Below are 18292 nucleotides of genomic sequence, written 5' to 3'. Positions count from 1 at the left end.
ATTGTTATGGTAACAGTTGTGTTAAAAATGACTTGAAATATGAAACGATTTATTTCAATTTTCATAAATAAAAACAAAGGTGTGTTCTCGCTCGAGAACGGGTCGTTTGGTATAAGCTGTCTGTTTTGTTGCGTTGATTTTTACCCAAGGAAAATTTATACGACGAGAAAAATTGGAAATGTGAAGAAATATTAGAAAAAGTGATTTCCCATATAGTCTACATATAGTATTATACCAGGGACAGATATACAGCTGTACTTGCGTTGTACGTGTACAGCGTTGTACAGGTACCATCGTACCATGACAGACATACTTTGGTTGTACATTGTACCGTATGTCAAACTGACAATCAGATATTTTTCCAATTTCCACCACATATTTCAATGAAAAAGGTTTTTATTTAGTGTCTAAACTATCAAACACAACAAAAAAGTTTCCAATCTGAGTTATTAACTTAAAAGAAAGTCAATGAAAAGAACGTTTATCAAGTGATTTGATTCTGCTTGTTCATGCTACCCACCACTAACCGTCTATGGCGCTGCGCACAGTACAACTGTAGCCATGTACCGCGGTAAAACAGGTCGGTACAGGTACAGCGATTGTACCGAGTTGCTTGCATGGTTCTAGCGCTGTACATGGTGACAGACATACAATTTTCGAAGTACAACGCAAGTACAGCTGTATGTCTGTCATAAGTATTAGGTGTTGTTAGTCCAATTAAAATTCGCATTGGGTTGAATAAACACTCAGAAAGAAAATTAGCTTTTTCATTTCAAATATGTTTTCTCTATATTAAAGTAACATATTTTTACTGAAGAGAAAAATTGATAATTGTGTTCGGTATTGGTAATTATCTTATATTACATTGGTGAGTTTTTTTTTCTTTATTTCATCCATACATATCTGCTGCCATACAAATGAAACACAAATTTCTACAATACTCGAGAATTAATCAAGCAAATGAAACGAAATTTGGCATGTACAGGTTTTAGGGCGCAATGAATGATTCTATTGTGTTTAGATACTCCTCCTGCTTTCTTAGGAGATTTTCTGTATCAAACATTTATTCCATGTAACGGAGAAACATGGTTTTTCGAACCCGATGTTACATCGCATCGGTAAGCAGTATTAATTTGACGATTGATCCTATCGAAGTAGCCGAGAAGTCCAAGGGCTTTTAAAATGAATGATGTATGAAGCAACAAATTCGTGGACATGGAACGTTTCAGCATGCATCCATGTTTCTCCTCGGCTGTGTAATTTTCTCTTCGAATTCAGCTTCAGCTTACGTTGAACTCGAATTTGGTGTTCGCCAAAAAATCTTTTATACAAGATTCTGTAGTTTTTGCAAGGGGTAACATAGCTAGATTTTCACGAATTATTACGGCATGTGGAGAATCTTCTCAACACAGATTTCTTAATAATTTTCATGCGTCGTAGGCTAAGTCTGTGCTCCCTTGGCCGAGTGGTTAGCGTCACAACTAACATGCCGGGTGTTCGGGTTCGATTCCCGTTCTGGTCGGGGGAATTTTTCGTCAAAGAAATTTCCTCCGACTTGCACTGTGATCACGCGTATTCTAGAGCTTGCCACTCAGAATGCATTCAAGGCGTGTTACTTGGCATAGAAATCTCAACTAAGTACTAATAAAAATGACGCAAGTAATACTACGTTGAGACGGCGAAGTTCCTCTAGGAACGTTAGTGCCATTGAAGAAGAAGAAGAAGAAGGCTATGTCTTGACCATGATGGATGGACAGGAACTTTCTTTTGTTCTTTCGGAACATAACAGTTCGACTGAAAAGTTCATAGGGTTGACGTCTGGATGGCGCCCCTTGCAAAAATCTACTTGACTATCACAGAGCACCATCTTCCAATGGATACGTGTCAAAATTTGACAGCAATCGGCCGTGAGTTACAGTATTGAGAGTGAAGCAACTTTTGTTATTGTGAAAAAAATGGAAAAATCATAAATCAATGAAAACGATGGCAAAATTGCATGAATTGGGCTTCGAATTGCTTCCGCATACACCGTATTCTCCAGATCTGGCCCCAGCGACTATTTTCTGTTCGCAGACCTGAAAAGAATGCTCGCTGGCAAGAAATTTAAAACCGATGATGAAGTGATTACCGAAACTGAGGCCTATTCTAGAAAAACTTGGAAAGAGTACTATAAAAATTATATCGAAAAGTGGCAAGATCGCTGTATCGCAATCGAAGGCAAATATGTTGAATAATAAAATTGAATTTTGCAAAAAAAATAGTTTTACTGTGTTACCTTATAAACTTTTCAGCCGAACTGTTATTGATCTCTAGCATATAAAAGTACATGAGAAATATTGCGTCGTTCTTTTTGACGTAGAACTACGTCTTTCATTAAGGGCGCCAAATCAGAAAACAGGTCACGTTTTTATGAAATAAAGTTAACGTTAATAACTATTTTTGCCGCGAACGGATTTTGGCGATTTACATACTATTCCGTAAGATTTCTCGCGTAACTTTTGAAAAGGTCCAATGTAACATTTTCATCAACTCGAGAAAAACGAAGTTGAAGACCCGAACATTAATCTGCGAATTGTATTGAAAGGTATCGATCTCTATCGCTACTTTCACCACTAGCAGTCAAGAATAACTCTGAAAAACCAATCGTAACTGTTGTTCAGTGATTTGAGCTTAAATTTGAACCCTAGGAACGAAAAATGTTACATTGGACGTTTTGACTGCCGCGTTTGCACATTGGACATATTACGTTGCACGATGCGAATCTGAAACTAACTACTAAACAGCAATTCAAATATCAGCATTTCGTTCGAAAGACATATTATTGTTGTTATCACTCGTTGAATTGCACTGAAATCACTAACAACGCCTGTAAGAAACAAAAACCCGAAACGACCGAAGTACGACTTTGTGTTGTTTTGACTGCTTTGTTACTTCGGACGTTCCGAGCGTCGGAGGAAAGTGGCGTCCGAAGTAACAGCCGAGTGCTTAAAATGCGAATCTGCACATTGGATATTTTTTGTATCGGCGATAAAAAGATGAAGAAGATAGATACATGAACGATTGTTTTTGTAGTGCATTCAACGATTGAAAACTAAGAGCGTGCATCCATTAACTCGATTTGTTTACTTTTGACGTAGGACTACGTCTAACCGGAAGATATAGGGGGTGAAATGAAAATCTAGGCACTGAACAAGTAGGAAAAAATGCAAGATTTGGAACGCTTATAACTCGAGCATTTCTCAATAGATCGCAAATGTTTTTGCATCAATTGATAGGAAATATATCTACGCATCTATCATAACGAATAACAATTCATTTTTCTTGAGATAAATAATTGAATAATTGTGAAATATCAAGCCTTGTCCAAATGCACTATGTGCCCATTTTTGATTGGTTCATTTTGTGCTCCTCAAATCGTACCGACCAAAACGGGCAACCAGAGCAGCAGCGAAATACAATGAAGCATGATTGGAAAGGAAAAAGAAAAAATATGAACGAAACATTGGTCGCAGTCTCACACATGCGTAATTCTCGAGCCAGGCAGTCAGCTTAAAAATCCCCGCTCCGCTGCCGTAACGATCATTCTCATCGAAACCGTACACCACATCGTTTCGCATCACATCAAATCAACAAAGCAACACAAGCAGCCATGTCTGGACATGACAAAGGAGGAAAAGTGAAGGGAAAGGCAAAATCCCGCTCGAACCGTTTTGGTCTGCAATTCACCGTAGGTGTATCCGCCAATTGCTCCGCAAGGGTAGCTAGGCCGAGCGCGTTAGTACCAGTGCACCAGTCCACCTAGCCGGCGATATATAGTTTCGGCCGCCGAAGTTATCGAGTTAGCTGACAAAGCTGCTCGCAACGATAAGAAAACCCGCATTCAGAACAGACCACAATCGGTTCCGTGGACACCAAGACAACAACAGGCAGTTGCAGCGAGTGGCGAGTGGCAAACGCAATCGCAAACGGCAGCAGGTAGCAGAAGAAAAAGTTTGTTCTTTATACAAACTGCTTTGGTGGCAAATCCAGAACAAGGCGGCATCGAGGGCGTTCGAAATGGTTTTTTTCAAAACCACGAGTACTAAGTTTTCTAAATTGGAACCATTCCATAAAACACGGCGCTCATCAGTGCCATTAAACCTTTCAAAAAAGAGTTTACGAAATACAGTTCAATGCATTCTAAAATATTATCCAAAATAATAATAAAACACAAATTGATTTTTTCATAATTTGTTTGCCAAGATATGATGAGTATGAGAATTTGGCAGTTGTGCTGAGCTTATTGATGTTTGGGGACTTTCTCGATTATTCAATTTTCAAGAATTCTTAAATTGCTTCCAGATTGAAAGTACAGTAATTTACATTTAGCTCGACATATAGCTAATTTGACGGACCTGTATTGCGACATATTTAGTTGGACATTTTTGTAAACATAGAGTTCGGGGTCCAAATTATGACCCCACATTGAAAGTCGACACTGTACCACTGTCATCGCAAATGTTCAATAACAGGTTAAAATCGCCTCCAATGCGACACTGAGCGGTGCTTCGGCACGTCGCGTTAAATGTAATTTACTGTACAACATGTCACAAGCAGGATGGGAAGAAATTTTCCAACTGTGAAAGCTGTGGCGAGTGGCAAACGCAATCGCTAAACAGAAAGGTTTAGCCGAACAAGATGGGGATATCGAGTGATAACAAAACAATAAGCTCTTTAGATTAAAGATAATGTTGTGATCTTGAAAAGGACCCTTTTTAGCCTGCATGTGAATCCAACGAGCGAACAAATCGTAATGAATGTATTTTTTTGCCATCGCTGCCTTATAACGCTCATTCGTTCGTCTCGTTGGACTCGCCCCTTTGGCTGAGTCTGCCGATTTTTCTCTATCCTGTGAGCGTGTACCGCTAAAGTACAAAACGCGCGGATCCGCTGAAAAATATATCATTCTCTTTCAAACCGTAAATCAGTGTGGTTGGTTCCGGAGCACCAGTATACCTAATAGCGGTTATAGAATTTCGGCCGGCGGAGTGCTCGAGTTGGCTTGCAATACTGCTCACGACAATAAGAAAACCCGCCTACAGAACAGAGCACATTTGGTTCGGTGGCAACAACTAGTTTCAGCGAGTGGCAAACGCAATCGCAAAACGGCAGCAGGTAGAAAAAGGAAAAAGTTTGTTTATACAGACTGCTTTGGTGGCAAAACCAGCCACCGTAAAACACGGCGCTTTTCAGGGCCATTAAACCTTTTAAAGAAGAGTTATTAAAAGTTATTCACAATACCAATGCATTCTGAAGTGACATAATATGATATATAATATGAACTGATTTATTTTGTTTATGCTTGTTTTTGAACTTCTTGGTGGTTGGGGTCTTTTAAGTTGATCATTCAGTTCTCACAAACCCATGTATGGTTCCCGAATTGAAAGTGGCTTCATGAAGGATGGCATTCACGATTTTCTCGGTAGCAAGAACTGCTTTCTTTGGTTGATAACTGATGTTGAAAATTGACTGAGGTTACATCTGCATTGTATAGAAACATAACTAAGGAGCAACATGATGAGCTATGTATTTCCTGCTGCTCTGTTCTTATTTTAAAGGACTTTAATCCGAAGGTCATCCGTCCCTGTATTCACTGTTGGTTTTTCAGAACGTTTATAGCTCATCTATTTCTCGACAGATCGTAAAGTTCGTTTCCATTTCATTTTTATTTACATTGTTTGCGGAGACTACAAATCTTACAATTCATTCGTTTACGAAACCACAGTTCAAGGTACGGTAATGTGCTCAATAGTGAAATATATGATAGTGAATGAGCTGAAGACCACTATGCATTCCCTATCATAGCCATCATTTTGATTGTACGATATGTGCATACGCCAAAAGATGCCCGGCGTTGAACATTGAATAAGTACAAAGCCTTCAGAAAAATATCAAGAAGCAACTATAAGATAGTGAGAAGAAATTGAGAATGTTTGTAAAAAAAACGCAAAAACACAACATCAAAGGTTCTGTTCAGAACCTTCAACATATTCATAAAGAGTAAACAGTAAACTTATCCATTTTTCAGTTAGATAGGTAGGTATTCACGTAGGAGAAGAAAATAAAACAATATATTGAAAATATATATTTAGCAAAAGCTGTTCCCTTTGTAAAGTCCTACGTCACTCCGGTTATGTCCCCGACATTACCCACTCGTCTTTTGTTACATAGGACCTTTTCAAAAATTAAGCGAGATTTGTTTAATATGCTATACATTAGAATCCCCTGGTTTATAAATGATTAAAATTCATGAAAACTTTAAGCGTTTCCATTTTCCCATACATTTGTTCTGTCCATTTGTGTGCTTTCCCGAACAGAGCTATCAATAACGAGCAACTTATCGACGACCAACGGAGAGGGAATCGTAGGATTTAAAGTCTCCGTGAACAAAGGAAAAGTAGAAAAATGAAGGGGAATACTTGCCTAGAGTATAAACAGTGGATCTAGCTGAGGCAAACTTTCATTCGGTTTCGGACTGTTGAGCAATCCAGTTCACTTTGTTTTCGCTGCGCTTCGATATAAGATTGGACCCCACCAGTGGTAATCCAACTTGGATATTTTCGTTTGGTTTTTCTGTTCGCATTATTCGTATTGTGTGTTCTTCTTTCCGCGTCATAAATTGGACGCTTCGCGTAGTGTGTGATGAGCAAGAAGAAGAGGAAGGCAGGCTCGAGCCCTGCAAAAAACGAACGCATTGCCAGGGGCAATAAAATTTCGAGGCAAGCGTCATCTAAGGATGCACGCGATGTTGGTGCAGTGAAAAGTGCTCGCACTGAACCGAGCCTTCGCGAGTGTGACACCGCATCGAACAACATCGAAGTAGGCGATTTCGGCGCGTCGGTTGAAAATATAAGCGCTGTTACCCAGGCAGCAACCAAAATCAAGCTTCCCCCGCTGGTGGTGATGGCGGTCGCTCTTGACAAACTCATCAGCGAATTCGCATCGATGGGTGTTACAGCAGAGTACAAGCTGTGTGGCATAATTCAGTCTTTTTCCAAGCAGTTAACATTGTTTGTTTTCCGTCATCATAAGGGCTTGCCTTTGAGAATGCATCAATGCATTAAACTGACGTTATGGCGAATCAGGCGTAAAGGTTGCGCGCCAAAAAATTATTTGGGGAATACCAAGCATCTTGAATGTCTTACTGTAATGTTATAAGTTATTTGGGTTCGCGTGCCAGTCGCAAAATTACCTTCAACTTGGATTGCATTTGCGCTAATATTGATCATAATGAAGCATTGCTACTGTTTTCGAGGTTGTTATTAACAAAAAGAGTTTATTTCGCTTGTTTAGTCACCAAGAAAGTAGATGTCGTTCTGGAATTTTGTATGTGATTAGGTTTCGCTTGCCAGTGGCAAAACTTCCTCCACTAAGAGTGACAGCTGCGCTTCTCTCGAGCATGAGAAAGTAATGCAACTTTTTTCGAGGCCAGTAATATTAACACAAGCGTTTCTTTTGAAAACAGCGCAAAATGATGAGAAGTGTTTATATTCCTAGTAGTTTCAAGCCACCAATGTATGGCTCTGTATGCATGCTATGGCGAACGCTTGTTCGGCGCTTGGTTTACGTTATACGAACGATGCCTAGAGGTGCGATTCCTTTGAGGCAATACTATTTCAGAGATCATTCTACTAAGCAGTTGTTTCTAAAATTTACAGCATTATAGAATAATATCCGAAGGTATAAACAAGCGACTTATAAAAAATAACAGCGTAGTTCTACGTCAACAATGCGGTCGTATCTTGGACACAACCTCCTATATTTTTTTTCTCTTTCTGTACAGGAAACTATGGCTCAAACACCTGTACAACGGTGGTATTCAGCAAAAACTATATTCATCACTGGTGGATCTGGATTTATGGGAAAGGTAATTCATTAGAATTCATTAAAATATAGTTTTGATTGTTTACACACTTCTGAACTCCATTTTCTTCGCCAATAGGTTCTTATTGAAAAAATTATGTATGCGTGTCCTGATGTTCGATCGATTTATATCTTACTTCGGTCAAAACGAGGCAAAAGTCCACAAGCTCGCATTGACGATTGGTATAAATTGCCGGTAAGTAAAGATTTTAAGGAATATTTTTGAAGAAGTGGATGCTACGACTTATGTGGTCGGAGGTGATATGGTAGAAACATCAGTACCTCTCACGCTAAAAGTCACGATTTCAATCCTCTCTCCCGACATTCTTCCGAAATTGAAGTAAACTTACGAACCAGCCGAAGTGTTGGAAGTTTTATCGATGGTAGAAATTAACGAAATTAGGATGAATGTCAAATATACTGGTAGCTTATTTTAAAGGACTGATTGAGATGAATTAGCACTCGGAGCAGCAGAACGTGAACATTATGTCTGATGGGTGAAACTAAGAAGTGTATCGAAAAGTAATCTCAAACATTTGATACGTCATCACTCACACACGGATGCATAAAGAAATGTATGCAAAGCATATTTTTTTAGCTTGTCAAAAACGTAACAGCAGGTCATAGTTTTATACATTTGGTGCTCCGTGAAGGGTGAAATACACAATCAAATCTAGAAAAGGGTCAAAATTCGGCCGGGGAGTGTGAAACGAATAATTGAGAAATTTGACAATGAGCGTTCCCTGGAGGACCTGCCAAGAAATGGACGTAAACCAGGTTCTTATTTATTTACAATGACTCAACAGCCCATTGAGAGATTAGATCTGATTCACAATTTTTCGCCAATAAGCACGATCCATGGCTGCAGTTCTCCAACCCCCGGCTGTACCGATTCTTGCCAAATCCTGGTCCCGGTTCTAGCGACCACGGATCGGACCAGAAAGTCGTTAATTATATACGTAAAGATCGATCTGCCTTTATTCGTGACATGGCATTGAAAGTTAGTACCAATATCGGAGTGATTCAGCGGATTACGATGAGGCATGATTTGAAAACTTACAAGAAGCAGGATGTACCCAAACAAACTCCTGAACAGCAACATCGGGCTAAAACGAGAGATCGAATATTTTATGAGCCTATTTTGGATAATCCCAACCACTGAATTTTGATGGACATCGAGGCATATGTCAAACAGAACTCCATAACGCTGCCGGGTAAAATACTATTCGGGCCGGAAGAAGATTCAGGGTTCGAAAGTTCAGCCAAACATCTAAGTGGGGCCTTAAGTGGTCAAGGTCCTAACCCCAGGACACGGCGGGAGACGCGTTGAGAAAAGCTCTGAAGGCGACAAGCCAACAAGCTGTTAGAAATATGGAAAAGTCAAACTGAGATGAACGACATGTTCATTGAAAGCGACAAATCAAATATTGCTCTGCTCCTAGTGAAAGGACTTTGATCACCAGGCAGGAATTTGCAATAACCTGACTGAATACGAGAACGCGAACTTTTCTAGATCTATTGATTATCTATATATCGGATAAGGGTCACTCGGCTTTTCACCCCTCCGCTTCATTCCTGCTCGATAAGTACAGCTTAGCCACACTCTCGCAAATAAACTTTTTTGTAGGCTAAGTACTTATCGGATTGCCCTCGTAAGTTCCTCTAGCGTCTCGTGAACAATGGCAAACCGGCGAACTACGACTGAAATCCATAAAAAGGGACTCATCGAGAAAGTTCACTAGACACCGCACAAAAACTCCAACATGGGAGCATCAACTACGAATATAAACGTAAGAATGCTTTGCAAGACGTAAGCTTTATCAACGTGGAATACAAAGGAAACTCAAATCAAGTCCTAAACGGTTTTAAGATTTTGTGAACGAGCCATGCCTTGTAATCGTCTATGGCGTTTAACGGCATCTACTCAGCAGGACTATTTTCAGAAGAATTCGCCAGTATTTTCACCGACTACAGATTGAGCAGCGACCATATCGAGCATGCAGCTAGCTGCTACTCTGAGTAGAGTTGACATCGATACGGAGATGATTCCAAGATCATTTTCGAAGCTAAAAACGTCGTTCAATCTGGGACCTGACGGATGACCTCATTCAAAGACAACTTTCGTCAATTTGTGTATTCTCAAACGAATGAATGTAAACCCCGGTGTCAAAAGAGTTAAATCAGTTCAACGAAAGTTCATAAGACATGCTCTTCGTAGATTGTCGTAGACGGACCCCTTGCGTTTACCGAATCAAGGGAGTCGTTATCAGTTGATCAATCTGGACTATTTGTCGGTCCATAGCTGACACAGCCAGAGCTTTGCTCATAGCTGTTGCATTGCAGAACGCATCAGTGATCTGTAAAGACTTTTCAACAGGGTGGCAGTTCGATTCTCATCTATCTCGAATGCTTCTTCGTCGCAGATTTAGTCATTTTTTACTGAAAGAACTGCCATGTGATTATTGATTTATGTGATGACTTTATGTAGTGTTTATGTATGTGGCTTTGTGTAATGTTGTATTCATGTTTAGATTTAGGTTAGATCATTAGGGTCCTTATAGCTTGTTGATGAATTGATAAATGAATTGCGACACATGTTTACAAAGATATTGATCCAAGCAGAGCAGTATCGGGAACTTCTTAATAATAGAAATTGATTGATTAGTAAAGCGAGAATGACTGTGAAATTGCGACATACTCTATGCAGGAAGTGTCATCCATGAATGATATTGCCTAAACATCGAACTGGCGCTGTAATGACAGCATGCAATACCGCCATGCAACGACAACTACAACCGAAATACCTACTCAGATCGGCTTGGAGGTGGAGTTAGGCCGCAGAAAAAAGCAGCACAAGAAAGTGCGGAACTGAAGCGAGAATTCGCGCTCATCAAGAATTGATTAAGGAGTATGTCAGAGGTTCATCGACTTCCCCCAAAAGGTGTCCCGATATGTATGAGTATATCATCGAATATGCTCCAACGAGTCGATTCAGTTAGTTAATGCAGTGCAGCCACTTACACCGTGTGATATACGAGTTAATGTCATTTACAAACCTGTCAGTATCTCGTTTCCGAGTTACTGCAATTTTTGACGTAGGATTATGTCTTTCGGGAACATATTGGGGTACAAATTGAAAACCGAAAATCGATTGCATCGTGAAAATTGTCCAATTTCAAACGCTTATTACTCAGTCATTTCATGATGGATTGATGAAATTTTTGCGTCAATTGATTTCGGTACTCCATAACAATTTTTTATTGAAGAAAATAATATACGTCATGAAACTAAATATCGAACAATTGAAAAATCTCATCGCCTATCTTAACGGAAATACCCACTTCTGATTGGTCGAAATTGACAAAACATGCGGCGGGTCCCTAACAGAGACATCAAAACCAAGCTGCCTGGGGGAAATTGAAATTGCAAATATTTGCAAGTCGGGGGTTGCTTCGTGAAGTTTCATATCAATGACCAATCGTTTATTGTGAACAAATTAGCACCAAGTGTAAGTGTAAAATTTTAAAGGGTGTGTCACATCAAATTGCATCACGGAAAAAACGCTGTAGAAATTCGCCCAGTAGACCGATCCTTTTGAAAATTTTAGACAGTAAATAAAAACTGTTAAACAACTTTTGGCATTTTCTTTTTATTCATACTTCGAGCCCAAGCCCGTATGCTCGCACCTTCCTCTTAACCCAGTCCATAAGGTTCTGTACAACGTCAGGTTGTATTTTTTTTTGAACAGAAATCCATTTTCTCTTGAAGTCCGCCTCCGATTTGACAACTTTTGGGTTCTTCCGGAGGGCCTGCTTCATAATCGCCCAATATTTCTCTATTGGGCGAAGCTCCGGCGCGTTGGGCGGGTTCATTTCCTTTGGCACGAAGGTGACCCCGTTGGCTTCGTACCACTCCAACACGTTCTTTGAATAGTGGCACGAAGCGAGATCCGGCCAGAAGATGGTCGGGTCCTCGTGCTGCTTCAATAGTGGTAGTAAGCGCTTCTGTAGGCACTCCTTAAGGTAAACCTGCCCGTTTACCGTACCGGTCATCACGAAGGGGGCGCTCCGCTTTCCGCAAGAGCAGATCGCTTGCCACACCATGTACTTTTTGGCAAACTTGGATAGTTGCTGCTTGCAAATCTCCTCCGGAACGCTGAATTTGTCCTCTGCGGAGAAAAACAACAGGCCCGGCAGCTGACGGAAGTCCGCTTTGACGTAGGTTTCGTCGTCCATTACCAGGCAATGCGGCTTCGTCAGCATTTCGGTGTACAGCTTCCGGGCTCGCGTCTTCCCCACCATGTTTTGCCTTTCGTCGCGGTTAGGAGCCTTCTGAACCTTGTATGTACGCAGGCCCTCCCGCTGCTTGGTCCACTGGACGAATGAACTTGACAAATTCAGCTTATTGGCGACATCCCGGACCGAACTTCTCGGATCACGTCTAAACTGCTTAACTACACGCTTGTGATCTTTTTCACTGACGGAGCATCCATTTTTGCCGTTCTTCACCTTCCGGTCGATGGTTAGGTTCTCGAAGTATCGTTTTAGTACTCTGCTGACCGTGGATTGGACGATTCCCAGCATCTTACCAATGTCCCGATGTGACAACTCCGGATTCTCGAAATGAGTGCACAGGATTAATTCACGACGCTCTTTTTCGTTCGACGACATTTTTCCAAATTTACGAAAAATTGACAGTGAAGCATTGCCAACGTGATCTATACACTCTTATCTGATTATAAGCGAAAGCTGAAGATATAATTCCTAAAAATTAAATTTCTACAGCGTTTTTTCCGTGATGCAATTTGATGTGACACACCCTTTATATGGAAGCAGTTAAAAATGTTAAAAATGTGTTAAAAATGACTTCATATATGAAACGATTTATTTTAATTTACTAAAATCAAAAACCAAGGTGCGTTCCCGCTCGAAAATAGGTCGTTTGGTTTAAGCTGTCTGTTTTGTTGAGTTCATTTTCTCCCAAGAAAAGTTTATACGGCGAGAAAAATTGTAAAAATGAATAAATATTAGGAAAAAGTGATTTCCCATATCCTCTATGTATAGTATTAGGAGTTGTTATTCCAATTAAAATTCGCATTGGGTTGAATAAACACTCAGAAATTAAAAATTATAAAAGAAAATTACCTTTTCCATTCCAAATATGTTTTCTCTATATTAAAGTAACATGTTTTTACTGATGAGAGAAAATTATGATTGTGTTCGGTATTGGATTGGTAATTATCTTAAATAACATTGGTTTTTTTTCTTTATTTCATCCATACATAACACAGGAGGTATCTCGTCTAGGATCGCAGAGGGCGGTTTTCATCATATCTCGTTCCACTTCGGTAAAAGATAATCTGATACGCACCATCTACCGACTATTTACCATCCTTCTGCCATCATCACTCGGTAAACACTGGTGGAGTTAACGTACAATACCCAACAACCAAACAAAACGGCCCTTTTCTGGGCCACCAAATCATTATTAAAGAGTTTAACGATGTAAATCTTCAAACATATCCAAAATCAACAGATAGTCTAACGGAATCCTACGTCGACTATGCGGTCGTGTCTTGGACACAACCCTCCTGTGACTTTTTTTAATATTTTACTCGCCACTCATTTCAGCAGCCATCAATAATGAAAAATGGTAGATATCTGATACTTTCACTGAGTTTAAAGCCTCTCAAAAACAAAGAATGGAATGCAATACTTTCACTTTTCGCATTTTCGCAACCGGACGTTGCGAGTGGAACTATTGTCAAATCAGTACACAGTTTCAGTAATTGTTAGCAAATTGTATGTGTAACCAATCCCTAAAATTCCGCGCTTGTCGAAAACATCGCTACATGCGATATCACTCATAAATCGTCCTTCTTATATCTGTGTTAAAAAATTAAGCCTGATTTAGTATTAGATTCATTATGTTATTTATATTCATTTCAGGTATTTCAGCGCATCAAAAATGAGAAACCAGATGTGTTTAAGAAATTGATACCAATTCAGGGTGATGTGACACAAGATGGACTCGGAATTGCCATCGAGGATTTGAAGAGACTTAGAGAAGAGACTGAGGTAGTTTTTCACTGTGCTGCAACTCTCAAATTAGAAGCCAAACTGAAGGACGCCATTGAGATGAACACCGTAGGCACAAAGCGATTATTGGATATATGCAAACAAATGAAAAAACTACAAGTACTACTTCATATGTCGACTGCATTTTGCTGTTGCGACAAGGTGAGTGACTGGTGTAATGCAAAAAACAAAAATTAACAAACATCATGTTTGTTCTGAAAGTGTTCAGATATATCATAGCATACTCCATTTGTACTGCGTAGCCATCTGTCCATCACAAGCATTTCCAAAAGAGCATTCTGAACAAGTTAGATAGTCCAGTTGCTGAGTTTGTTAAAAAGCCCTTCTTTCGTGCATAAAGGTGGAATAGCATCTCCGATGGCGTCAATGAGCTCGCTTCATAACCACTTGAACGTGTCTCTGCACCGTGGGCTAACAAAATGATCTTAGATAATTATTTACCATAAAGTAATAAAAACTATCAAAGGGCAATAGCATATTCAGCATTTATTATGAAGCTAATTCCACATTTATTGGTGGTTTTGGCTTCATAATAAATACATATACATAACATCATAATGTAAAGATCATCAACGCATGTAACAAATGGATCAGATTTCTGGTTTTGGTTTGTGGTATTTCTTTATAAACGATCAATTTTTTCGATTGATCCAGTGATTTAATGCATAGCAGACTTTGGATACAAAATCAATGTTCGGTACCAATTCAGTCGCGATAATAGGATTGGGCGATCTTTAAAAAAAGATCGATTCATTCGAATCGATTTTCTAGACGGCGTAGGGATCGATTCACTCATTAAATAGGTACTTGAAAATCGATAACATTCTTTATTTTACAATTTTTATATTCGTATCGAATGGATGTTAGAAACCTTTCAAGAAGGGGTGATTGTTCAATTGCTACAGTGGATGTACGACTTTAGCTGTGGTTCACGCATAGAGCATGTCTTGCACCATAGCAAATAAGGTAAATGATGTTGGTTAGTCCAGTCGAAAATATGATCTTGGTTTGTCCACTATTTGATTGCGCACTTCTGTCAAATCAGGTATTGAAATGGTTCACGATATATGAATGATGATCATTTGGTACGTATTCATACATTCTCTGGATTACAAATATTGTATACATCATGTTTGTACACCATTTGTATCAGATTTATATACCTAAATCATGTAATTAATGCATTTCGATGACCTCATGGTTTGTTCGATCCGCTGTTGTTGGTTTGTCCACAAAATTTCTATGGCAACCGCTTAGCGCGCTGCGGTTTGTTTGTTTTATTTTGTTGTCCTTCGTGCGAAGCAAAAATAAGGTTTCTCCTGTTGAGTGATGTTCACCTTTGAAAAGCTTTGAAAAAGCCTAAATTATGAATGGATCAACATGATGACTCAAGCATTGAGAAATGCAACATCTACTTGAAAATTCGTATTTTTCAATTCAAAAATGGTGATTTCTGAAAGTTGACAAACCATTATCATTTTTCGCACAAACCATGATCATAATTTCTCTTTGAAGAAAATCTTTGAAAAAACATATAAAAATGAACAATTTATTATTATTCATAAGCAACTATAGACTAAATGCAAATGTGGTCCACCTAACCACCCCTCACCCTTTGTAACAATAAGTAACGCAAGACAAACTTCCCTCCTCCTTAAGTTACGTAACGCTAACATAATCTGTACACAAAGTCAAAGTCGTTTGAGAAGTTTTCATAATACTTTAGCCTTTTTTAAGTAAATGGAATATCAACGTAAAAAATCAGTTGTGATTTCCGACAATTTCGTAGAATTTCGAACAAACAGAGACGGAAAATTAATGCTTACATCTGTTGGGATTTTGGTACTTAGCTAAGAAGAACATGGGATGATATAAATTGATGTTGATTTACACAAATGTAATTACTCCTAGGTTCAATGAAACAGTTCCTGACGTTACCTTTCACTACTTGCAAACGGTACTGGGATGTCAATTGATTCAAATCATTAAAATAATGAATCGAAAATATCCGGTCTTTCATCCACATTGATTATGATTACTAGCTTGATTATTTCTTGATACCGAATAATCCCGAATTCAGGCAGCTCGCACACCCTTTTAAAATCGAGCCCATAAGCAAATGCGTTTGAAGTGCATTTCTAAATGAACTGCAACATACATTGGACCAATGTATTGAACTGCTTCAGCATTACCGAAGTGCCATAGCTTTATTATGCATCCTGCAATAACAGACGGAATAAGCTTTTGTTTAGCAGACGTATAACGTAGATGGTGCATTAACGCGATACTCGAAATGCACTAATCAGGGTCTGCTTACTGGCTGCTGCAAAGCCTATTACAACATGTGCTTTATCATCTTGGCTCAGGAAAAGCAGTTCATTCGGTCCCGGAATCGAAGCTAGCTGATACATAAATTTACATAAGAGTGCGTGAATTTATTTAGGAATAAAAATGTAATTTTGTTACGTAACGATCACTGCTAACCCTCCTCTTCCCTATGTCACATTAAGTAACACAATCTCGACCCTCAATTCAATTTTCAAGCAAACGCTTCTGCTTGATTTCTGAAACTGCTCGAATGTGTTATATTCATTTTCAATCGAATGGGCTATATGACAATTTTATTTTCACATGTGAAAGGACAATCGTTGCTTTCAACTGAAAGATTCATTCGATTTAATTTCCCCAAACTGGATTGTCCCGGACCGTATCCCAAAGAAACAGGAACTAAAAGGCAGCTTTAGCTTGGTGGGATGCAAAGGGATGCCATTTTGAAGCTACAACTTTCAGATATTAGAATATTTTAAGTACATATTTTCATCTTGGTGTGTGTAGGTGTAGTGGGCAACAATATAGGGAAGAAATGAAAAATCGTTTTTTGTTTGTTCTTTCAAGAATATTCGGGCTAATACAATTTTTTTGCTAACCAACTCGACAGCAAATCCAATAAACCGTATTAAGCAGCTTTTATTTGGTTCCAAGAACGTTCCTGTAAGACCTTCCCACACCGAGATATTTTTTAGTTTGAATGAAAAATTACCCCTTCGTCTTTTTTTTTTTTGTACTAAATTTATTTTCAACTGGCTCAGCAACATTAAGTAAGCCGTGAGCCGTGTTTATGAATAGGGAAAAGCCTCTTTGAGTAGAACAATGCCAATGTTCTTTCTCAAAAAGGCATAAAAACCCTATTATCTTTTCGAAAAATGTTACAATATGGACAAACAATATGACAAAATTCACAATAAGATAATATTATAGGCTTCTTGTTTAAGCTTCTTGTTGCAGAGATGACCATCTCCTAGGAACTAGTTATCTCCTTGGGACTAGGGAAGGGATGAAAATCTGCTCACTTTTCGAATTCTGAAGAAAAAAGTTGAAATAGAGAAAAGGAAACGCTAATAATAAAAATCAAAACAATAAATGAAAACTAAACATATATAATCATATTTGAAAGTGTATGGATTTGAGAAAATCATAAATTAAAGAAATAGCATCAATATTACGAGTAGCCAGAACGTCGCGAATCGGAAAATTAGGTGGCATTCCCTTATTGCGAAAATTTTCTATTAAAGACAACCTGTCATTTTGAAACTCAGAAAACCACAAAATATGATCAATATCCTGATATCCTATACCACACACGCATAGGTTACTATCACTGATGTTAATTCGAAAAAGATGTGCATTCGAAGAATAATGGTTAGACATGAGTCTGCACACTACCCGTATAAAATCACGAGAAAAATTATATCCTTTAAACCATGGTTTGAGAGAAACCCTAGGAATGATAGAATATAGCCATCGGCCTTTATCACTACTATTCCAACTTGACTGCCAAGATACAAGTGCCCGTTCACGAGGAAAATGAAGATATTCATCGAAAGTAATAGGCCTATAGAATAAGTCTCCTTCTATAGTGCCCTTCTTAGCAAGAAAATCTGCTTTCTCATTTCCAGGTATCGAACAATGAGACGGAATCCATACGAAAGTGATATTAAATGAACTAGTAATCAGAGCACTTAAAAGTTGATGGATTTCAGATAAGAAATACGACGTATATCTAGTTCTCACTGAACGGAGTACCTCTAAAGAGCTGAGACTATCAGAAAAAATGAAAAAGTGATCTGGGGCCAAGGTCTGAATATGGAGTAAGGCCATGTATATTGCAGCCAATTCTGCAACAAACACCGAACAGGGTAAACTAAGCCTACGAAAAGTGAAGAAGTTGATATTGAATATACCAAAGCCTGTGGATCCATTAAGACTAGATCCATCAGTAAAAAAAGTTTTGG

The 18292-nt window shown here is 38.8% G+C and overlaps 1 protein-coding gene across 7 annotated transcripts in view; it reads left to right on the top strand.

Annotated features, from left to right (window-relative positions):
* LOC129779754 (putative fatty acyl-CoA reductase CG5065) overlaps positions 1 to 18292 on the top strand; it is an 81294-nt gene that overhangs the window by 46129 nt on the left and 16873 nt on the right. For all 7 annotated transcript variants that reach the window (XM_055787420.1, XM_055787421.1, XM_055787423.1 and 4 more), the window contains 3 exons: positions 7823 to 7906; positions 7982 to 8098; positions 13851 to 14141. In XM_055787420.1, coding sequence (XP_055643395.1) covers positions 7823 to 7906; positions 7982 to 8098; positions 13851 to 14141 — 492 coding nt within the window. The remainder of the gene's footprint in view (positions 1 to 7822; positions 7907 to 7981; positions 8099 to 13850; positions 14142 to 18292) is intronic.

This window comes from Toxorhynchites rutilus, chromosome 3 (assembly GCF_029784135.1).
Source record: "Toxorhynchites rutilus septentrionalis strain SRP chromosome 3, ASM2978413v1, whole genome shotgun sequence".
Classification (NCBI taxonomy): Eukaryota; Metazoa; Arthropoda; class Insecta; order Diptera; family Culicidae; genus Toxorhynchites; species Toxorhynchites rutilus.
This window is presented reverse-complemented; position numbering and strand designations above follow the sequence as displayed.